Raw genomic sequence first — 24007 nt, forward strand, 5'->3', positions numbered from 1 at the left:
GCAAAAGGGAGCAGCAAAGGGGAAATGTAAAATGTATCACCAGACTCCCTCTTTGCCCGCCTCAGTACTCATCAGTGCGTCCAGAGCACACAGATCCTCAGCAAGGAGGAGGGAGTGAGCACCTGGCTCCAACAAGAGGCTCCAGGAAGACAAAGCACATTTGGGCTGAGGCGGCACACATTTCATGCTCCCACCCCAGGCATTGTTTGAAACATGCAGAGCAGTCAATAGAATATCAGGTCAGAAAGGCTCCCTGCAGCAGCCCTGTCCCGGACCCTGCCAGGATCTGTTTCGGAAATCTCCATGTGTCATCCAACACAGAAACAAGAGTGTCTCTACCATTGCTGAAATTCCTCCCTCCGTCCCACCATAACCATTCCTTTACCTTCAGTGCTGGACAAGGAGCTTTAATTCTCCATAATCTCTTGGTTGTTCTCTGGCTCCCTGCTTGTCTGGGCAGCAGTCCCTGCCCTGCAAACACGGCCTGGCTCATGACTTCCAGGATGCAGGGCTTGATGTTTGATCTTATTGAAAAACAAACAAACAAACAAGCAATAACTGTTTATTTGTGCCAAGCTAGAAAGCCCAAATGTTCCGCCTCTGTGACTTCCCACCTCATTCTTCACCTTTCTTCTGATTTTATGTCATCTGTGGCTGTTTCTTTTTCTCCTCAAAACCACAGACAGAAGTGTTAAACTGTGACAGAGCAATACCTGAGCCCCAGCAGAGCTAGGCAGACACAGGCTCCCTTCCTCCCCTGTTTGCAGCTCTCTTGTGAGGCTTGTAAATCCCTTGCCTTGAAATACACTCAGTAGGCACTACATCAATTTTATATAATTCTAATTCCTTAATCAACAGTTTTGAAGAATCAAATATCTCTGTAAATTACAACAATATTATTACCTTTAGCAGTCTAATTTGCAATCTCATTAAAAAGATATGAAGTTCTTTTCTGTAACCCTACAGTGAATGGAAAAACTTGGAATAGGTCCCCATCCTTTGTCAGTCTTACCCTCCCCTGTGCTGTTCCATGTTTGTCTAGGTCTGGTGCTAAGCTGGGCTCTGCTCAGCTGGTTTCCAAGCTTGCTTTCACTGCTGCCCGTGTGTGACGGCCCAAGCAGCAGTGACAATCACTACAGCCACTTCTGAGAGCTGTGTGGGCAGTGCCAGTGACCAGTGGTGGCCCGGGCTGTGCTGCTCCCTCAGGGTCACTGTGGGACACTCCATCCTGCAGTATGACCACAGCTGAGATTGGTTTTCTCCAAACATGACACATTCATTGAACGTTTCTGCAATGATCGAGTGTCTTTTCTGCATCATCAAAAGATTTTTTTGTAGGGCTCAGCTGGTACCTGATGAAATAAATCCCTTTTCTTCCCAATATATTCTTAAAATTATTGAGCTCTGCTTGTATCATTTTCCTTCCCATACAAAAGGAAGCCCGATTTTCTCGAATATAGAAGAGTTTTGGAACCAGAACTAGGCAGGGGAGCATTTGCACAGAAGGGGTGGGGGCTGGATTCCCCCAGGGGCTCTGCGTGGTTAAACCGGGAGATCAAGGACTGGCCCCACTCCACAGCGCTGCCGCTGCCTGGCCCTGCTCCCATCTCCCATCTTCTGTCTCCTGTCTCCCATCCAGGAGATTTCTCATCATTATCCCTCAGCCCCGCAGTTTCCAGTCCCACTTAACAAGGCTGTGTTTATTTATCTGATTTTTGGCATGACAGATAAAACAAAGCTATCCCAAATTTCAGTCCATAAATCCCAGTAAGGAGATTGGATGGACCTAGATTAAAAAGGAAAATGATTGCAGAGAACTTATTTTGGAAACAAAATGAAAGGCTTTAAAACTGATTTGCTGATATGTCATTTGCTTGATGTCACCGTTCTGTAAGTGGGTTATGATTGTTCTCACGAAGGTGAAATGATATGCAAATACATCCATCACATCCTGCTGCTCCCAGTTTCATCTGCCTCTTTCCCAGTCTCTTCTTTCCCTTCCCCCAGAGACTCCCGGAAGCATTTGTCCCACTTGCGTTTGTCCCAGAAGCATTTTGAGAAGCATTTGTCCCACTTGCAAGGCCAGGGACAAAGGAAGTGGAAAAGGCAGAGAAAACCACACTACACCTCTTGTGACACCTAGATGTGTTGTGATGGTTTATGTCCCTGTCACACAGTGTGCAGTTTCACTTCTGCCCTTGAAAAACACCTGAAAGACCATTGCCAGCATACATGGCAATGTATCTTTCTTGACAGTTTTTCTCTGGTTTTAGAAAACACAGAAGGTTTATAGTCAGCCATCCTCCTCCAAGAATGACAGCTTCACTGTCCCAGGTGTTTTGGAACAAGCAGGACTCACCAGGGCTGTCACAAAGCCTTCCCAAAAGCAAAGAGCAATTTGTCAACAATGCTCTCCCACAGAAAGGGAAATCTGAGTGGGATTTTTGTCTCTTACTCTCCACAGAGCTGCCCAGAATCTTTAGGATCCCCAGAACATGACTGTGCTTAGGGTGAATCCCAGTTCCAAAGCGATGGAGTTTGTGCCTAGAGGTTAATATGGCAAATCTGCACCTGGGAGTGCAGGTGAGGGGCTTGGAGCCGTGTGCTTGGTGCTCTGTCCTGCTCTGCCCCCTCAGGGAGTTCCACATTTGGGTGGGAGCTGGGCTGGCCATGCCCAGGGCTGTCTGGCTGTCTGTCTGTCTGTGCTGGCAGCTCTGTGGGAAGTGGCTGCAGCTCCTAATTAAACAGCACAGATTGCTTCCTGCTCCTCAGCCTGGCAGCCCTGAGCCCTCCTCCTCCTCCTCGGGGCTGGAATTAAAGCTGCTGCTGCAGTGCAAACAGCAGATCAGGGGTACACTTACTGCCATTAAAAGACTTTCAATTGGAAAAAGAGCTGTGCATGATGGGTGGGGAGCAGGGAAGAAGGCCAGGGCTTAGGTGGAAGCATGTCACCCACCCGAGGGTCCCAACGAGGTCCCACTGCTCCCCTCACCTGTTCTTTCTGGTGGTGAGGGACCCCTGGCACTGCTGTGCCACACCACACAGAAGAGTCTAGAATCAGTGGATTAAAATATATTTGGGACAGGTGGGAATGACCTTGTGTCTCCCCTGGGGAGGGCAAGTTTGACACTGTCCCTTGCAACACGGTGTTTCTGCGGCACCATCTCTGGTGCGGGGCCTGAGACCCCTCTGGGGGCCTTGATGGGCCGTGAGAGGCCTCTGCTGTCCTTCACCTGGGTTCAGCTTTCCCAGGGGCGAAGGGGCCACAGCTGAGCCCTGCACAGCACGGGATGGATGTTCACTGCCTCCCACCAGAGGCTTTTTCACCACACACCCCAAACCTCTCCTCCCTGCACCCTTTGGGGTGAGGGTCTGTGCGAGCCCCAGCTGAGAGCCCGGGGCTGTGCTCTCCACCCCAGGGTGCTCAGCCTGACTCCTCTGTGAGCTGTCCTTTTGTCCCCAGACCTGAGCTTACATTCTCTCCATCGGTCAGCCTTCAGGGCCTCACTCAGAGACCTGTTCAGGGTGTGGTGGTCTTCTCTGCAGCTTTTGTGATACGGTTTTATTACAACGGCCATGGAGATGCCCACATGGAGATGTTTAAATTAGAGCGTTCAGTCTCTGGCTTATCTTCCAGCTGAAGAACAGAGCAGCTCACAGGGAACACAACCAACGGTCCATTGATTTCTCTCCTGAGGGTGGGAGGGAAGGCAGAGCAGGGCACTCACAGAAGGGCTGTGGAAGCCTGGAACAAGGTGCTGAGGCCACCGACTCCTTGTGCTGTCATGAAGGACCAGGAGACGGAACTCTCAGCATTTCAGGTCAGTGCTGGGGACCCACACATGTGATAGCCAAGAAACTCAAAGAGACAACAGGGTTACAGTCCCAGTTCAGCATCATTAGCTGGACACTGGAGTCACGGGGACTGAACAATTCTCAGATAAAAATCTTCTTCTGAAACATTAGCATCGACAAAGATCTTTGTATGAATTATGGAATATTATTTTCTTTTTAATTGAATTGATTTACACTGAAAGCTTTCAACATCAGCCTAATAATTATTGTTAACCAATTTGTCCTCAGGAATACAATAAAGTGTTATCTGAGCCGGTGCTTACAAGGAGGTGATTCTCCTGCATCAGAGGAACTGCAAGGAAATAAGCTACACTTCAAAATGCCAGAGTGCGCACCCAGGTTGCTGCAGTTCGGGGAAAAATTATGTGAACGAGTGCCAATAAAGGTGATTGTAGGAAAAAACCTTCAGAGCCGGCAGCAGTGTTTATTTGCGGAGAAGTGCCCCGAGGGTGGCCAGGGGCTGGCAGCACCCGCACTGACCTGCCCTGGGCCAGGGCTCACCCTTGCTGCCGCTGCTCCTTCCGCAGGGCAAAGGGCACCCGTGCCCCAGAGCTGGGAGCGGGCAGCGGCACTGTGGCCACGGGTGCTGTGCCTGCTGCTGGCACTGTGGCCTTTCTGCCCTGGCTGCCACTCACTCCCTCCTCAGCCACCGCCGTGGCATTTCTGCTCACAAAGACAACGTTAGCAAACACCATTCGTAAGAAAACGCCACACTGCTCCAATCCCTTCCCTCACAGAAGGTCTGATTATTTAAAACCAGCGCCAAAAAAAAGCCTGGCATGGGGCATGGAAAATTCTAGACAAAGCGATGGCGGCCTCAGCCAGCTCTGAGGCAAAGGGAGAGCAGCACCAGCCAGGTTCCCGTGGAGGGGCCGACTCCGGGGGGACAGCCTGGGCTTCCCCTCAGCCTGGAGAGGAAACGAGGCGTGCTCGGAGCCCCAGGGAGCGAGGAGGCAGCAGAAAGGAGCTGTACCAGGGTTCGAACGTTTTGAACTCCTGTGGCAGCACCTTATCTGTGTGAGATCTCTCAGCAGAGCGCGCACAGCCCCGACCTGAAGCAGGCCCCACTCTGCTCCCCTCGCCACAGCACCCGGCTTGTACTGCCACTGCAAAATTTCCACTGCAGCACCAGTAAAGCAGAACGGGCTTCACTGTGCAGTGATCTTGAATCGTGCACCGTGGTTTGCAAGGGGGGATGAAAGCCTGACCCGAGTGAGGACGGGATCTCGGGGATGTTTCCAGGGAAAGGCGCAGCCCAGGGCTGGAGGGGCGCCCTGTGCCTGCCGCCCCAGGAGGTGCCAGCTTCACCCAGCAGGGCACAGGCTGCTCCGTGTGGGGACAGCGACAGCGACAGAGTGCCAGCCCCGCCCTGCCTGCAGGGCTGAGATCTCGGCTTTCCAGCAGGGAAACCCCTGCATTCCACAGAGCCACTGATGCCTCAGGATTTTCCTTTGATTCCCCTGATGCACACGGCTGTGATGTGACTGGAGCCGGGTGGAAACGGCAGCACAGGAACATCCTCCATGGGGCTGGGCGCTCCTGCCTTCACCACAACATTCACTTCAGCCTCCAGCCCTTCATGGAAAGTATCATCAAGTCATTTACAGGAGCTGTCAGCTGCAGGCCCCGGCCAAAAAGAAGGTTTATTTAAGACACCGTGTGGATTGTTGTACAAGATCCTGATGGATTATTCCTATCTGAGAATTTACAGACACTGCAGGAATGTGGCCAACAATTTGGATTAGTTGAGATTAAACTCAGTCTGAGTTGGTTTTCCTCCCTTAGGAAATCTCAGCCCTAGGTCTACAGATATTTTTTGAAGGGAAGACTTAGACAAAAACAACTTTTACACTTTCCAGCAGGCACCTGAAGTACTTTTCCATCAATCACCTTTGATACACAGAGGCAGACGTGTGAGCTACTTCATTAAGAGCCCTCACACATAACTGGGTACATTTACATATTAATCAGACAGCTGAGCTGCTAATCTTTCTATCTTACATGCTCCTGTAACCATTAGTCAGAGCCAGGTGCTGTTAAAGACTGCGGGTAGCACCAAGTGCTCTGAAATCGAGAGGAGTGTGGATGACAGGGAAAGGCTGAGATTTACGGCACTCCTACAGAGCCAAGCACTGCCGGGTCTGCCAGGGTAACAAAAATACACACATCTCACCCCAGGAGCTTTAATCCAGCGGGAGCACTGAGCGAGGTGAAGCATTCCCACTCCAGGAGACTTCAGTGATTGCCACAGAAATAAAGGCTGGCTCCAGTTCTGCCTTCTCCAGGCTCTTTGCTGCTGTCTGAGCAGCACTGGGCACCTGGCACAAGGTCCTGGGAGTAAAGGAAGACAGAGAAGGCATCTCCTCCCTCCAGCCCTGATGGACACCAGCCCAACCCTGCTTGTCTCAAGGGCAGCAGCTGCCCCACATCTTAACCCAGGGCTCCAGTGGGGAGAACTCAACCCCAGTTCTTACCACAGAATCCAGACATCACTTTGTTCCAGCCCCCTGCATGGGCAGGGATGTCTTCTTCCAGACCAGGTTCCTCAGGGTCCTTCCAGGGATGGGGCAGACACAGCTTCTCTGGGCAACCTGTGCCAGGGCCTCAGCACCCTCACAGGGAAGGATTCCTTCCTAATATCTCACCCAGACCCACCCTCTGACAATTTAAAGCCATTCTCCATTGTTCTGTCACTGCAGGCTCTTGTCAAAAGCCCCTCTCCAGCCAGCAGGTGCTGGAAAGACTCTGGAGCCTTCTCTTCTCCAGGCTGGACAGCCCCATATCTCAGCATGTCTCCACAGGAGAGGGGCTCCAGGCCCCTGAGCATCTCCCTTTGCTTTATTCTTCATCTGGGTGTGAGACTTGCCTTCCCCTGCCCCCTTCTGTGAGAGTAGGAAAGGGCTGAGCTTGGGAAATCCAGGCCTGAGCAGGAGGGGAAACAAATAAAGGCATTAAGAAAAGTTTAACTCTTTTTCTCCCCATCATACTTGCACTCTAAACACAAGTTAAAGATGCTAATATCAGACTTCAGTGCTTGCAAACACGGTGTGGCTGCTTTGCAGTTCTGGGCAGAGGGCTCAGAGTTGCTGCTGCCATGCCCAGACACTTCTTGCTCTTTGTTCTTGCTCCTTCAAGCTTTGCTGGCAGCTGAAGTTGCTCTGTGTCTAAAGGATTTTAAATGGCTAAGCCACCCCAAGTGTGTTGGCAGGAAACGAGTGTCTTGCAGATAGATCACACCACTATTTCTGGACTGTTCTATAAATACTCCTTTTGTCTGGAAACTGCCCTCAGAGGCAGAAGCCAAACCTCTGCCCAGAACCTCACCTTCCTTTTTACAACTGGCCTCCTTTCTTCCCTAAGCAAAATTCCTTCTGGAGTAAAAGCTGTTTCTCCCCAGATCCAGCTCTCGAGGGAGCTGAGGGTGGGCAGGAGCCCAGCCTTCCACACAGTGCCTGCTGATGTGAGCTGCAAGGAGGTTTAGGTGCATTTCCGGGGGACAGGGGCTCCCGCTGCACCTTCCCCAGTGCCAGCAAAGCCCATTTTAGGGGCCTACAGGACTGTCCCAGCAGTGCTGCCCCTCTGCTCTGGGGTGCTTTGCTCACAAATCCCTGAGATGCTGAAACCTCCCTTCCATGTCCTGGGGCACGAGGCACACTGGGATCACCACAGGCAGAGCCCAGGGCAGCAAAAACCCCACAGCTGCAAAGTGCCGAAGTCTCACCTGGGATGGGGAAATCCGTGTGTCCATGGCTTCCTTCCTCATCCTCTGCTCTGCAGAGCTGGAGCCCAGAGGGACTCCTGCTGCCTCCTCCCTGGGATACAGGGATTTTCCAGCAGCAGCACCTCTTGCTGCACAGATTTACACGGCCCAAACCCTTATTTACACTTCAATTCTGTCACTGCTCGTGCACAAACACGAATCACATTGCTTTCCCCAGACATTCTTGCCAGCAAAGCTGCTCAGGTTTTCCCTCTGGCACTGAAGAGTGAAGTGCTGCCATACCAGTAGCTAGATATTAAAAATAAATAAACTGGGGAAGGACACAGCAGCCAGCAGCTCTGATTGAAGATTACCAGGTGTTTGGATTTACAGAGACAGTGCTTTAACTTTAACACCCGAGTGACATTTATAAGACTGTTCATCGGCTTTGTACTCGAATTAGATGATGCATGTTTAAAAACCCATCCCTGGGTGAGTTCTGGGCTTTTTTGGAGATCTGGCATGAAAGCAGCAGACAGACAGGAGTCACAGGCAAAGCAGTGAAACCTGGTAATCACTCACTGAGTGCCATCACTCCTGCCCGGTGCTCTGAACACAGTTTGGAACAGAAATGCAAATATCTATTTTTTATTAGTGACCCAGCACAAACCACTTCAGCCTGACCACAGATGCAGTTCATCAGAACAAAGTTACTGAAAAGCTGCAGGCCCCCAGAGGAAGAACAAAGCATTTTTTTTAAAAATCCACTTTTTTTTCTTTCCCCTTCCTAAACCATCGGGAAAGGTCAGGAAACCTTTGCAGACTTCTGTCACAAGGCCAGAACACGGTGGGCTTCCTCTCCAGCCATCAGGGTCCCACGCCAGGATGGCGGGAGTACCCACACGCAGGCTGCAGGGCACGGAGGGCAGGACAGAGTCTGTGGGATGTCCTCGCCCTTCGTTAGGAGAGCGAGTCCAGCTCAGCGCCGCAGCACAGGCCGGCCCGCAGCTCCCCGCACCGGCCTCAGGCGGCCCGGTACAACCCGCAGCAGCGCCCGCCCTCACTTCTGGGCGAAGACAGGCACAGAGCTCCGCCGTGTGGCAGACACGACTCCAAAGGCTCCCGAAGGAAGCAGGGACCCTTGCTTCTTCCAGCTGCCTCCAAGCCACCTCCTGCCCCTCTGTCCGAGCTGCGCAGCGCTGGCACATCCCTGCCTCTGAGCCAGGGGATTCCCACAAGCCGGGACGGCAGCGAGAGAGGCGCAGCTGCCCCTGTGTGCGGAGAGCCCTGAGCACCGGGCTGTGGTGCTGCGGGCGGGGATGGGCCCTGACACTGAAACCCCAGCTTCTGCGTTCTGCTGTGCTAGTCACACGCACGCGGAACCTCTTCAAGGGGAATGCTGATTGTAATTTGCACATGAGCTTTTAAAAGTCGCAGAAGGTAGTGGTTTGTGACAGAATGAAGGAAGCCACAAGCAATGAAAATTTAGATGGGAGGCTCCATGTGGCCTCCAATAGGGAGGGGATGGCAGGGGATCACAGACTTCACCACTACTGAAAGATACTGCAATGGCTTGAGAAAATCTGTTCGATGCGTGTCCATCAGACACCTCAGCCACTCCCCAGCTCAGCCTTCTGCCAGCAGTCCCAGTGAGAGAGGATCAGGGTTCTGCCAAAATTCCTCTCTGGAGTGAATCCAGCAGCACTGAATCCAGCCCTCTCCCCACACGGGTCTGGACGTTCACAAACAGCTCCCAGCTGGGCAACACAGACGTGCGGCCCCCCCTGAGAGCCCAGGGCAGTGGGCACAAGTTCAAACCCCCATCCCTCCAGAACCTCCCCTGTCCCGCTGTGGGGATCGGCCCCGCTCAACACCGAGGATTTCTCACGGGGTGCTGGGAACTCACCCCCGCAAAGCACCTCCAACACGAGCCCCTCCGAGGGGAGACGCTGTCCTGCACGGTTCACACCCTCCCACACGAGGCTCTCCTGGGGCAGGGGGCTCCCATTCCACTCCCAGTCCATCTGCTGCCTCTCCCCCACTGCTCCCCAGCCCTGAGCCCCTCCTCGGTGAGAGCCTGCAAACACGGAGCCCCCAGCCCGGCCCGGCCCGGCGGCCAGAACGCTCCGCAGTGGCACTGAAGGGATGCCATAAAACTGATCCAGTTACAGGAGGTGCAAAGGGGAGGCAAAGAAAACCAAGTCAGCCAAGGTAGTGTGGTCATTTCCTGGAGAAAGAAGAGGGGTTTGCTCCCATTTCCTCTAGCATTTATTTTGTCATTCAAACAACGCCTCACTGATGGAAGGAAGAACCTGCAAAGTCTCAGTCTGGCTTAAAACAAATGCATCTACAGAGCCAAGGAGACTTAACTACCACAGAGAGGCTGGAGACAGAAACATTATTTAATGGAAAGCATATCAAGTTTGATAGAGCCTAAATTCCTTTTAAAATTACACTGATTAGTCCTAAATGGTGCAGGAGTTGGCATTACCTCAGCCCTGATATCCGTTCAAGAGCTGAATATTTAGTCAAAATCTAGCTGAAAACTACTCAAATTTTAAATAAAAATTGTGGGTTTTTTTTTTTTTCCTTTTCCTAAGCCAAGAATATATTTGACAATTAATTGTGCAAATGTTGAATGAGTCAAGAAAATGCAACAATTTGAGAAGAAATGCTTAAGGAAGGCAGTAAAAGGTCAAGGAGAGCACTCTGGTCAGGCTGCCAATTTCATCCCAAGGCTGGAAAGAACTGAAGTTAAGTGCCATTAATGAAATGATGCAGCTGTACATCTTCTCTCATCAGCTGCCTGGCAGCAGCCCTGTGGTTTCCCATGTTACTGCCTTTATGCTCCATTGGTGTCCACAGGGTCTGTGGCTCCAAAGGCCAAGTGAGGGTGGGAAATAATCAGTGTTTCCCAGGCTGAAAAACTTGGTCGCTGTGACAAATCCATTCGGAAAACAGACTAAAAGAAAATGTGGGGAAAATGTGTAAAGTTGAATGACTGGCTTCTGTGAAACTGCCATCCCAAATTCCTGCTGAACACGCTCAGACTTCTGAAATTATTTTTCTTTTTAGCTGGAGGGCCACTGAGAGGACACGGTATATATATTTTATATATATATATATATGTATCAGCAGAGAACACAATCTGACCCAGGGTTACAGGGCTGGGAAGGCTGCCGACAGCCCAGTGGTAAAAGGAATGGTAATTAATAATAATTAACTGCCGTTTCAGAGAAGATGGGCACCGCACATGTCCGATACCACGCAGGAGGCAGAGCCGGAGGAGGAAGCACACGGTGGCCAGGCTGTCAGCCAGGGCCCAGCGTGGCCAGACACTGGTCAGAGCATCTTTGCTCTCCAGATGTGACACCGGTGCAAACGAGACCTGGAGCTGCCATCTGTGAATGTTTGCGGTTGCTACAACTCCAGCCCTTATCCAGCCACGAGACTCACCCTGCCAAGTCAGCACAGTCTGGATTAAACATCCCAGGGCACTGTGGTCTGGCTCCATGGACCACACCACACGATTCATTCTGGTAAATGAATGAGACATGAACAGCAAATCAAATCCAAAAAGAAAAGAAATTTGATTTGCCTTGTGAGTAGGGATTAAGAAACAACTAAAAGCAATCTTTTGAACTTTACTAATGGATCACTGTTAACTACAGAAACAGCACGTGAAGAGAGGATGCTTCTAAACTGTCTAAATACACAAAATATGCAGCTCTGCCAAAATCTGAGACAAATCAGTAGTGTGCCAGAACAAACACAAACAGCCTATTTCTCTTTGGTTAACTCAACACAAATCCCAGGAAAAGCCAACACAAATGGCTGGTATTGCATCATTGACAGTCTCTGCTCTACAGGGAACCCTTTCTTTCTGCCTGATCTACAAATCCAACCCAAGTGAGCTACTGAACTATGCAGTTGAAAGTCAGTCTGAAGTAGATAAAGCATTGCAAGGTTTAAAAAAATAGAAGAGACAATGTGTAATGAAAGCAGCTTTAAATAGAACATGTGCTTCTTTTACTGCACAGCACTTCAACAAGCTATTGATACAAGCAAAAAAAAAGGCTCCCTAACAAGAACAACCAATAGTCCAAACCTGTAGATTTCTCCAGTTACAAGCATTTACACAATAAGCTTAAACCTTACACTGTAACACCATCAGTCCCTCAAATAGGGTGGAAGTGACAAGATCCTGTTTTCACTGACAATGCCACTTCCCTAATCCACGCTAGGTTTCACCCAGCACTTTGATTCTTGTCTGTAATGGAAGAGTTCAGTTAAAAAAAAAACCACCCCAAGAAATCTGCTTTTCAAGATTCAGAAGATTATAAACTGGCAACAGAAATAATGGAAAGACAGTTTTTGTCAGTTGATACGTAAGAACAGTTGTGTAGAAGACAGCTCAGTGTTTTAAGATGAACAATACAAAGAGCAGGCTAAATATAAGACACGCCACATCTTTAAGCGCTTTTGTGCACAATATGAAAAACAAGTGGATGTGGTTTGCTTTTCTGCTTTTGGTGGAGAGCAGCACTTTGAAAAGAAGAAAACAGAATTTAAGTCTGTGAAAAGAGTGCGTTAAAATAATAAGAGATGGGTGCATGGGTCGCTCCAGAACTGTGGTTTAACTGCTTTTCACCAGCAGCAGCCAATTGCAAGGCTTCCCTGCAGCCTCATGGGCTGGGAAATAGGGCCAGGATTCAGGGGCTGCAGCTCCTAGCACGGAAGCCCCAGGACAGGCCTGGGCAGGGCAGGGCAGGGCAAGGGAGGGCAGGGCTGGGTTGGAACCCTGAGCCCAGCCAGCCCTCCCAGGAGCTGCAGGAGCCACAGCACAGGGCTCACACCCACCCGCAGCCCAGGCCCTACAGGTGGGTACAGGCGATTTAGGGACAAAAGCTCAAGGGCAAAGGACTGAAGGAGCAGCCTGGAGAAGCGCTGGATGAGCACAAGGAGATTGTGCTAAATTTCTGAGATCGTTTGAGCCGTACCACAGCCCCCAGATGGGAACAAGGTGCTGCTGTGGCACTGATCTCTCACCTGCCATCACTCACCTCAACAAACAGGAATCTCCCTGCCAGCTCCTTCATCCACCTTCCCAAGCCTTGCTGTTATCACCTGTTACGCCTTCACAAAGTAACCAACTTCACATCTCCTTCCTAATTTCAGATCTTCTGGTCTTTCAGAGGTTTTATTACTTTTATATTTTATTAGGTTCTTTTAAATAGCTTTTTGAAAGTGCAGAATTCAAGCCGTTATCAGCTGAACACAACTTTCACTTGTTAAGCTGGTAACTGCAGATTTTTCTCCAACAAAAACACTTAATATATACAAAACATGATGACTTTTCCTCTTACTTTCCAATCAACTGCTGAGAGCAGCTCAGCAGAAATGACACCATCAGGTTTGGGAAGCACGATGACATTAAAGAACTTTACACATTCTCCGAAGGACAGGGACACTTCCTGCCAGCTATCTAAACTTAAACATGCTCTGGATCATTTTTCTGGGCAGCTCCTTAGCACTGTACTGCCACTGTGGTTTACATCCATAAACCTGGCAGCAGCTACAGAAAACCACAACAAAAAGCAGCAACTGAATCTCTGGCTGGAAGGCACCATCTAACAGCTGTAACATCTAACTGGTAAACACTTTAAAGAAATATAAAAATTGAGATTTAGTCAAAGAAAGAGATTCAAGAAAGATCAGCAACACAAAGAAGAGATACAGGAGAGAAAGACAGCTGAGGAAAATGATGAGCACAATTCACATGGAATTGTTACTTTTAAAACAGAATTGTTACAGAACAGTATTGTCCTGCATTACCTGGTTTCCTGAGTACATGTCATCATCCACCTCCACCAAAAATATGATCCCTTTTGGATGCCAACAAATACATATGAAACTAAACAATCTCAGGATAAGAAATTACATAGGATTATGAAAAATGAGGTAATGGCACAAGCTACATTTCAATATCACAAATTGGTCAGAGAATATTAAAGCAGCGAAGCAGGAATGGAAATATTTTTAAAGAATCAATTTGTGTTTTATCAAAAGAATTCTGAAGCACAAATTCACAATTTTGACAAATGCTTCAAAGAGCAAGTCCTTGACATTCATCGGGCTATTAAAAAAAAAAAAAAAAAAAAAAATTCATCTATAGGTAAAAAAACCAGCAAAGCATTGTTGTGAATGAAAGCAGCTCCAAAAACTCAGCATGGGTAGGAAGTTCATCGTATAGCTGTCCTGAAATCCCAATAAGGAAGTGTAGGTAAATGCGGGGGAAAACAGAGGGGCAGATTTCAAAGAGCTGCGTTTTAGTTATACTGAGATTAAAGATGGGGATTTAGGGCCCCTAACACACTACAGGAGTCAGCATCACACCAACCAGAGGAGGAAAAACCAAACAAACAACAGCCATCACTAACATCTTACATATTGTCTTTGGTTGTTTAATATCAAGAAATACTTTTTACAGAATATGTGGAGACTATTCCTTTGAAATTCATTCTGTGTCAACACCTTCCCTGTGGCCTCCCTGGAAAACCAGAGGACAGGCTTTACTTTCTCTGAATAGTTTGGTTTTTTCTATATTTTTATCATATCTCTCTTCAGAAGTCCAATTTCTTCCATCTACAGGCTTTTGTACCAAAATGGTTTAACTTGAACAGACTTTACATTGTATAGTGAAGGGATTTTTCTCACGTTATAAACTTAGAACCTACTAAAACAATTTTCCACAAGATACTACTGAACTTACAGCAGGATTTAGAGACAGGAACAATGAACATTTGCAATAATTGTAACTAAAATAAAAACCAACCCAAAGCTCCTAAAGTTACATTAACAAAGATTAAAAATGTTATCCAAGATTTTTAAATTACTGCTTTAAAAAGCCTTGCAGGAGAAAGGAGTTTCCAGTGTTTGGGGCTGTCCCTCATTCCCCTGCTGTCTGGCCAGTGAAGCTCAGAATGTTTCACCTGGTGTATGATCAATTTAAGGAATGGAAAGTAGCACACACATTTAATGGTATTTCCACTGGACTATGTACAGCAACTCCAATGTTCTGAGTAAAATCAGATAACAGTTCTTATGAAAAAGAAACCAACAGAAAGGTTATTGATACACCTTTAAAAAACGTAACACAAAAATAATTAACCACTGCTTTCTTGGCATGTAAAAGTTCTATACAAACTTTAAAAATTTTATTTGCAGGTACTAACCTCTTCAAAAGCTCACTCTGTATTTACACTAATTCTTTTAACAAGTTTATCTCAAATTAAAGCATATTTAAAACAATCATGATTGCATTAACTTTTCTGCTTTAAATTATTACCCAATTAGTGCTTTATTCACATTTTAAAAACTTGTACAATTTATTACAAATATAAAACAGTGCAGTTTTTCATACATTATCCCAACTCTGAGACAAACACTTAAAAGACATGGAAAAAGATTTTGATTTCTATAAACATAACATTTGCATTACTCATACCCCTCTCTTCACTGTCCTCCCATAACCCCAATTTAAAAAGATCAAACATACAACATACTGTAGGTTTATTTTTATTCAAAAAGTTACTGTCTCAAGACATAAATACAAATCAGAAAACAGTACAATTAGGACAATAGAATGTGGAGGACAACAGGTTAAGGTAAATATATAAAACATTTTTAGCTGGTTGAAAACAAAGCTGTAAGAACTGCTTTCACAAAGAAACACTCCTTCAAGAGTAAGAAAAATCAACTTAAGTTTAAAATCATATATACAGTCCTCTCAGCAGTTCTATTAAATGCAGTGGTGTGGAAAACAATATAGGCAGTACTTTTAGACATGAGAGTATTTATTTATGTAAAATGAGTTAGGCAGATCTAGTTCTGATTTTGTTGTTACCCCATGACCTAGTAAAATAATTATATTTTATCATGATCCTTTAGATAATCTATGGTTTTTGGCTACCACAGCCCAATGTTTAATTTCTGAGTCTAAAAACAGGAAGCCTTTTTGTATTCACCCATTCGGGGAGATTCTTGTATTGCAAGCGTATTAAGGCATGGAATGATTAAAATAATATACCTCGAGAACTGAGAGACAACTGACAAAAAATATACATATGTAATATAAGTTAATATTTCCTTTAAAATGGTGTCTAGCTGCCTAAGCCTTGCAAAATGAGTCAATGTCAAAATGGCATAGATCCACTTTCTGTTTTAGACCAAATTTAATTTATTTGTGAATGGACACAAAATGAAGTTTAAAGCTTAGCTTTCAAAGAATATTATGGGTTGTTTATGAGTTTCTATTATCCAATCTAATTTACATATAGAGGAAATGTACTGTAACCTGTTAGAAGTATCTTTAACCTGAAGACTGCTTGCAAAGACAGATAGATAAAACAATATAAAATACAAATTTAAAAATCATTTTTAAAGCATGAATTCTCATGCTCTTCTATTTTTAAACATTGTTAAACTTTCAATATATTTCTGAAACCTCATAATTTTAAGTTGGAATTTAAAAGTAAGAAAAAACTAAACAAACTGCGCAATTATAAAATCAGCACCAATTTATATATATATATAATTTTATTTAAAATTTAGATCCCTATTCCCACACTCTAATAAGCTGTATAATTTTTGTTTAGAATTTTTCTGCAAACATACTACAATAAGCTTCTTTTATTTGGAGACAAAATACAGTGGCACTACTGGAAGGAATTTCACAACATTACGTTTTTCTTAAAGGACAAGCAAACTTTCAGGGTTGGTAATGGGCAAGCAAGAGTGAAATCTGTTACGTTCTGTAGCGTATAGCTTATGGACCTTTCTGAGAAGGCTAACATGAAGCTTTTGGAATAAAAAGTGTGTTTTAGATTAAAAAGCTGTTAAAATTCTGCTTTATGTATTTTTTTTCCATCATTAATTAATACAAACCTTCTGCTGCTGAAGTTTGCATTTAATTGAAAATACTGACAACTCTTCTGGTTCGTTCTATCACTGTGAGAAAACCAATCCATCTACTCTTACAGCTCATGGACGTGAACAGCAATCCAGCAGAGCTCGTGATTATTTAGTACAGCCGGCAAATGTATAGAGAGGGCTCAAATCTGTACCAAACACCTCTCAGACTGTTAAGATTAAAACTCAGAGGGAACACTTCTTATGATCCAGAAATAAACTGATAGCACATAAATAAAATATTGATTTTTTTTCCCAACAAAAAGTGTAACTTATCCTCAAATTGTTTACTTGTCCTTTACATTTCTTTTTTTCTTTCAGGCAAGCAAAACTGCCCCTTCAATGCACTTGATCTTGAAAGCATGTCATTCTCCTTAGAGAAAAATCTGTTCAGAATTTCACTGTATCTACCACAATTTTGTATTGAAAAACTTCCTCTTCCACTTAGAAAATGACTTCACCACTGATTTATTTGCTGCTCTGGTATTAAAACATTGACACCCCAAGAACCTAAAAAAAAAGTTAGAAATGGTGTCAATTTGTAGTCTAATACACATTTAACAAATAACAAAGCAATTAATATATAATTTAAGACACTTCAAGATACGTTAAGGCATTATTATGTTTATTTTTCTTCCAAACCAGATTAACCACACTTCTGATTTAGATAATATGAAAAGGGCTCCTCATTCATTAGAAATGTTTTTCTCACACTTGAAATTAACTAGATCCAGTAGGAATAAAGTCTGTTTTAGTAAGTTTAGGTAATAATTGCAAAAGAATTTTTAGTTAGGTGCCTAACTCAGAGTTCTTTAATGATGACACTCTACTGGCATTAAGCTGAAATCGAGTGTGTTACTAGCAGCGACTAAACCTGGGACAAAACACGGCAGGCCCTGGCTGCTGCTGTGTCTGTGGTTACAGAACACACACATCCCACCGCAGCCAGCCAGCACACAAACCTGACACTTCCTGGGAAATGCATCCTCTGTCAGGAGACAGGGAAAAATCAATCAAACAACTGCTTCATGTACACACATGGTTCCCATGTATGAAATGATGTCTGTACACACTGCAGGTTCAGCTGTTAATCTGAGACCTGTCTGCGCTACAAAATGTCCTGCTGCCCGCTCACCCCGTTCCTGTGTTACTCTAAGAGTCCCATGTATAAACTGATGTCCTGACACTGCTCACTGCGGCCTCACCCCGTGCCCGTGTTACTCTGAGGATGTTTCCCATGTATATATCCGTGCCTGCTCCCCCGTGCCCGTGTTACTCTGAGGATGTTTCCCATGTATAAATCCGTGCCTGCTCCCCCTGTGCCCGTGTTACTCTGAGGATGTTTCCCATGTATACATCCGTGCCTGCTCCCCCTGTGCCCGTGTTACTCTGCGGATGTTTCCCATGTATATATCCGTGCCTGCTCCCCCTGTGCCCGTGTTACTCTGAGGATGTTTCCCATGTATATATCCGTGCCTGCTCCCCCTGTGCCCGTGTTACTCTGAGGATGTTTCCCATGTATATATCCGTGCCTGCTCCCCCTGTGCCCGTGTTACTCTGAGGATGTTTCCCATGTATATATCCGTGCCTGCTCCCCCTGTGCCCGTGTTACTCTGAGGATGTTTCCCATGTATACATCCGTGCCTGCTCCCCCTGTGCCCGTGTTACTCTGAGGATGTTTCCCATGTATATATCCGTGCCTGCTCCCCCTGTGCACGTGTTACTCTGAGGATGTTTCCCATGTATATATCCGTGCCTGCTCCCCCTGTGCCCGTGTTACTCTGAGGATGTTTCCCATGTATACATCCGTGCCTGCTCCCCCTGTGCACGTGTTACTCTGAGGATGTTTCCCATGTATATATCCGTGCCTGCTCCCCCTGTGCCCGTGTTACTCTGAGGATGTTTCCCATGTATATATCCGTGCCTGCTCCCCCTGTGCCCGTGTTACTCTGAGGATGTTTCCCATGTATAAATCCGTGCCTGCTCCCCCTGTGCCCGTGTTACTCTGAGGATGTTTCCCATGTATACATCCGTGCCTGCTCCCCCCGTGCCCGTGTTACTCTGAGGATGTTTCCCATGTATATATCCGTGCCTGCTCCCCCTGTGCCCGGGCACGGCCCTGGTGCAGCGCTGCTGCCCCCGCGCGGCCGCTGCAGGCTCTGCGGGCCGGTGCGGTGCGGCACAGCACGGCACGGCACCGGTACCAGTACCAGCACGGCACCGGTACCGGCACGGCACCGGTACCGGCACGGCACGGCACGGCACGGCACGGCACCAGTACCGGCACAGCATGGCACGGCACTGGCACCGGCACAGCACGGCACGGCACTGGCACCGGCACGGCACAGCACTGGCACTGGCACAGCAGAGCGGGGCACAGCACCGGCACGGCCCCCCAGCTCCCGGCCGGAGCTAGCCAAAGGCTCCAGCTGGGAAGCTAAAAGGATTCCCAAATCTGGTTCGTGCAACCTGCAGAAGGGTTCAGTGCTAAAACATGACTGGTACAGATCAGCCCAGGAAAAATCGAGAAGAGTGGGGGAAGAACTATTGTCAAACAGAAGGTCAGAGAGCAGGCGAGAGATTTTCTTGGTGTTACTTGAGGAACAGGACACACGACAGCCAGACGCAACCTAACTGATTCATTGTTACTAAAGCAAAGCCCTACTGGTACAAAATATATGGATTTGCATTTAAAACAGCACTTAGGACTTCTTTCTCCCATGAACAAGAACAGGTTCGCGCTGCAACAATACTGTAAAAAAATACATAACATCTTCCAAATTCCACCAAGCTGTCCAAGATTCCCAGGAAGCCTTGTTGTACTGTCCTCTGCTGGCTTGCTGCAGCTTGTTATTTCCAGTGTAATTTTGTACCAGCTACCCAAGGTCAAAAATGGCTGCATACTTTACAAGTGGTTCAAGACAGAAGGAATCCCTCATGCAGATTTTTAAAAGAGAATAGAGACTGCAGATTTACCAAGTCGGATAAAAGGGCAACTGCAAGCAGAAACTACAGACTTCGGATGTTTTGGACCTAAAACTTATATGGAAAGAAAAAATACCTCTCGTCTCTATAAACAGATAGCTGTATTATCTCTTACTTTCTCCATTATTTTACTTATACACAAAAGTAAATATGCCAATTTTAAAAAATAAATAAATAAAAATACAAAATGCAAACCATCTAATGCTGACATTTGGTAATGACATCAGAGTATCTGAACTAAGCTCAGCACAACAGGAAACTTGCCTTTAATATTATGTATGCACATTTCTTTATTTTTCTAACGCTCTTTGCTACGAGCCTCTGCAAGGCTCTTTTCCATAACAGATGTGTTTCCTGCTCAGAATCATAGGCTTTTAATTCTTACATAGCTATATATAGATATTAACAAAAATCCCATCAATCTGCAAGGAACACTGACTATCTTAGAAGGTATGGAGCTGAATTACTGTACCAGTCTGTCAGAATAAGCTACCAATGACCTGAAGATTGCATTCCTTCCATTTAAAATCTGAAGTAAGAGAGTTTGGCAACTTTAAGACTGATTTACATTACTTTCCCCTTACATAAGTTAACCTACCGATTCATCCATGATTGAAGCGGGGTCAAAGAAATCTGGTTTTAGCTCTGTTCTTTCTCTCCTGTTCTTCGACGGTGGCTTTAGAAAGCAAACAAACAAACAGGTTAAGTTCAGTTTCACCGGGAACACAGAGGTTTTACACTGTAGTCAGTGAAGCTGAACTCTCAAGGGGTAAGAATTCACAAGGGATAGATGTTATTAGTTATGGCAGGAAGCATTCTTGCTTTTTGTATGGCAGCTGGAGCAGATGGCTCTTGTATACAGACAACAGCACGGCCCTTTAACAATGCAGAAAGTAACCAGAATGATTTGTTTCATCAGAAGGAAAATTTAATTCCAGTATCTTACTTTAAAAGCAGAAATACAAATCCCAAGATCACTAAAAGAGAAGTTAATTTCTTACTAGGTCTATGTCCATGGTGTCAAAATCCATGCCTTCATTAAGATCTTCAATCCGCCCTTCTGATGACATCATCACATCTTCAACAATTGGCTCTTCATCATCTTCCATTAGACTTGTGCCACGTCGACTGAAATGAAAAGCAATACCGTTTAGCACCAAATCAAGTTAACTCCTATCTATTTAAAAGCTAATGCTCAGTAGGGGACTCCCAACAAATGATAATTCCATTACATAAAATAGAAATTAAGTTGTGAAATAAATGCACTACTACTAAAGAAAGCTGGTATTTAACCATACAAAGAGAGTGTGGGAGAATGCCTAACAAAAGTCAGTTTGGGTAACTGTGGTACATTGCTAAATGGGTGTTCTGAGAGGCTGGGAGAACTCAGAAGCAGATCTACCCCATACCTAATTCACGCTCAAGTGAGAAAGAACTTCAGTTTTGCCAGCTAAAGAAAAATTGTTTCTGCCTTATGATAAGGCCAGGAAGAATGTCTTTGGAATATAAGATGTGTAAAACCTCTAAAAATACTCCCACATAGTCCTTCATCCTCTTCCCTCATGAATTCTACATAAAACATCAGATCTTATGACAAAGCTAAGGAGTCATTCTAATTATACTAATTGGTGTCACCGTACTACAAAAAAAGCCACCACTGAAACTATGTTACATGAAGTACTGGAAATAAAACAACTGAGGAAGCAGGGGAAGGAAAAGCTCCTCAATACACATGCCCACGGGTTTTGTTTGCAACACGTACTTTTTTCTGTACAACCACACAGTCCTTAAGAACGCGGAGAACTTTTACACTTAGAAGATGTGTGCCTCTTAAGACACAGGTGTTGCCTTTCTGAACCCTCCCCTCCCCATTGAAGGAGGATTCCACTGCACTCACATGGCGTGTTGCAAGTTGCTCCTCAGCTTGACGTAGTTCATCGCTGCCCTCTCCTGCTGTTGCCGCGCGGCTTCTTCCTGTTGCCTTTGAGCCAACATCCACGTTACTTGCGTGCTTAAAAAGACCATTATTGTATTTTAAACACGTACTGCTTTGCGTGTGACACTAAGAAAAGCACCCCTACCGCTGTACGTACTTGTAGTCGAGCGGCGGCTGGTGGTGCTCGGGCTGCATGGGGTACACGCCCATGTAGTTCTCGTCCGGCCGCAACCGCTTGGGCTCCCTCATGATGGTGGAGGTGAGCTGGGGGGTCTGCATCATCACCGGGGTGTGCATCGACTGCTCCCTGTTCAGCCACATGCTGTCACTGCTGCTGCTCTCCTCGGCTGGAAGCAAACACAGCGAGAAACATCCCTGAAGCTTTTCTCACACTGGTCTAAAAGTCAATGCCGAAACACAAATTAAACGTGTGGCAGACAGAATCAACTGCTTTACTTTCTGCCACGAAGCCTTACATGTGCCTCAAAGGGCCTGGATTTATAATCACTGGCTGGAGCATTTCTAAACCTTTCCGTTGTATGACTTAACAGCGCGTGGTGCCCTTATTTCCTTTCGTGAATAGAATTAATACCTTTCCCACCAAGACACATACACGGCCAGAAGTTACCTGTACTGAAAAACACATTAGGGTGTGCCGATATAGTCACGCTAAAAAATATGGAACAATGTGTGCAGTTCATCTGAATATCTGTTCTAGTAAATTTTAAGATGAGAGAAGTTCTACCTTCGGGCACTTTCCGCTTGCCTGTTGCTGGCTTTGTCTTCTTATTTCTTACTGTAGATCCTCGACTACTGATCCCACTGATCACTGACATGGTGTCATCATCCCCACCAGCCAGTAAAGAGTTTCGGTAGGACATGAGAGGAAGCCACACATCTTCTCTTCGTAGTGACATCTGAAAGGTCATGAACTTCTCCAAGTAAACATACCTTCAAATGAAATAAGAAATACAGAGATGAAAGAATCTGTAACAAAATGTTACCAAGTCAAGGTAAGGAACCACTGCAATGATCAGCCCATGCTTCTCATCTAGTTAACAGCAAGGCCAGACAACAGCAAACCCAGAATACAATTTCTGTTCATCCACCATAAAACAAAAAATAACAACGATAAATATAATTTTCCCTCTGTGAGTATACTTGACTACATCAGTGTAGTACCTTGATGTGTCACAGATTCCACTTTAGATGAATACAATACAAAAATATTTATTCTGATGCATGTCTTTTGCGGTTATCATTACAAATGCTAAGAATATTAAGAAAATACTTACACTGTTCTTTTGTCTTGTCTGAGAAGTTTCGAGGAGAACTCACTGAGAATATCAAGAAATGCCAAATTTAATGGTGGGTGGCTCTCACCTTGTGGATTAGGCTCCTTAAAAGCAAATTCTATGCCATCCCTAAGAACAAATAAACACTTACATCAGAAAAAGAACAAACAGAAGTTCTAAGCACTGTGAGCTACCAAAACCAACCCCCTTTCCTTTATGTCAAGAAAGCAATAACTTGATGTTTCCATATTCCTGCAAAAAAGTGAACACTAAGTCATTATCTGAATCTGGACACGCTCTGTCTGCCATGGACCTTCTGCCTTGCATTGCAAGTTTTCTGCATGAGGCCAACACAACCACCACTGACAATGAGGTGGATCTGTTGCTGTCATGGACCAGACATGAAAAAGGCTTTTTCATTACAGCATCAACACTGCTGTCATTTCCATGCTTATACAATGATGCTGGGGAACACCAACAATATTAAACATCTAGGTTTTACTCAGAGATGAAACTGCAGTCATCTCCAAATATATAAGATCTGTCATGTGCAGGGCTGATGCACTTAGTATTAACAAAGTGATTTTCAAACACCAAAAGGATTATCTTCTGTCAGAAGTGTTTACAAAAAATGGAAGCAATACAAAGCACACAATTACTTGTGTAACATAGCAATAGCTTCTCTTGTTTTCAACTGATCCAATCCAAATGTTAAAGCAAAACGTCGAGCAAGTTCCTTTATGCCACTGAATGTAGGTGACGATCTGTCAAAATTATAACCATTCTCTTGAATCATTTCATTGAAGAGCTGCATGGAACAAAAAGGGAAACTTTCATGTAATGAAAGATAATGCCAAACTTTGGACCAATACACACAGAGCTAAGTTTCAGTTTAAAACTGTTTCACAGCTTTTTCCCTCCACTCCTAATCTGCCAACACCAAGAGACAAACATGGGTGTTTTGGACAGCAAAGTCAAAACTGCTCCTCAGGAGTCTGCACCCCAGAGACAAACTCTGAAATGCACTGTCCAAGCACTCATCAAACTGTAGATATGCTGGATGACAGATTTCAGGGCTTTACTAAAAATCAGTAGGATTCTCTAATTACAGGCACTAACAAAAAAATAAATGGGGTAATTCTCAACTGCTTTTACTATAATACTTTGTCAAAATACTAATTCCCAATTCTGGTTGGTTTTTGGTTTGTTTTTTTTTTTTTCTTCTCAAAATACAAGTATAAAGAAGAAATTCTAAAATGAAAAACC

The 24007-nt window shown here is 45.5% G+C and overlaps 1 protein-coding gene across 5 annotated transcripts in view; it reads right to left on the reverse strand.

The window, feature by feature from the left end:
* Positions 1 to 16231: 16231 nt before the first annotated feature.
* STAG2 (STAG2 cohesin complex component) overlaps positions 16232 to 24007 on the reverse strand; it is a 68392-nt gene continuing 60616 nt past the window's right edge. The window contains exons 27-34 of one of the 5 annotated variants that reach the window (XM_040083744.2): positions 23401 to 23549; positions 22742 to 22870; positions 22213 to 22397; positions 21604 to 21793; positions 21408 to 21521; positions 20512 to 20638; positions 20109 to 20186; positions 16232 to 17035 (exon numbers count right to left, since the gene is read on the reverse strand). In XM_040083744.2, the coding sequence (XP_039939678.1) occupies positions 17012 to 17035; positions 20109 to 20186; positions 20512 to 20638; positions 21408 to 21521; positions 21604 to 21793; positions 22213 to 22397; positions 22742 to 22870; positions 23401 to 23549 (996 nt within the window). In that variant the 3' untranslated portion in view covers positions 16232 to 17011. Of the gene's footprint in view, positions 17036 to 19150; positions 19565 to 20108; positions 20187 to 20511; positions 20639 to 21407; positions 21522 to 21591; positions 21794 to 22191; positions 22398 to 22741; positions 22871 to 23400; positions 23550 to 24007 lie in introns of those variants that run through there. The other 4 variants (XM_040083745.2, XM_040083742.2, XM_058423201.1 and 1 more) reach the window with 4 other exon arrangements.

Source organism: Hirundo rustica, chromosome 21, assembly GCF_015227805.2.
Source record: "Hirundo rustica isolate bHirRus1 chromosome 21, bHirRus1.pri.v3, whole genome shotgun sequence".
Taxonomy (NCBI): domain Eukaryota; kingdom Metazoa; phylum Chordata; class Aves; order Passeriformes; family Hirundinidae; genus Hirundo; species Hirundo rustica.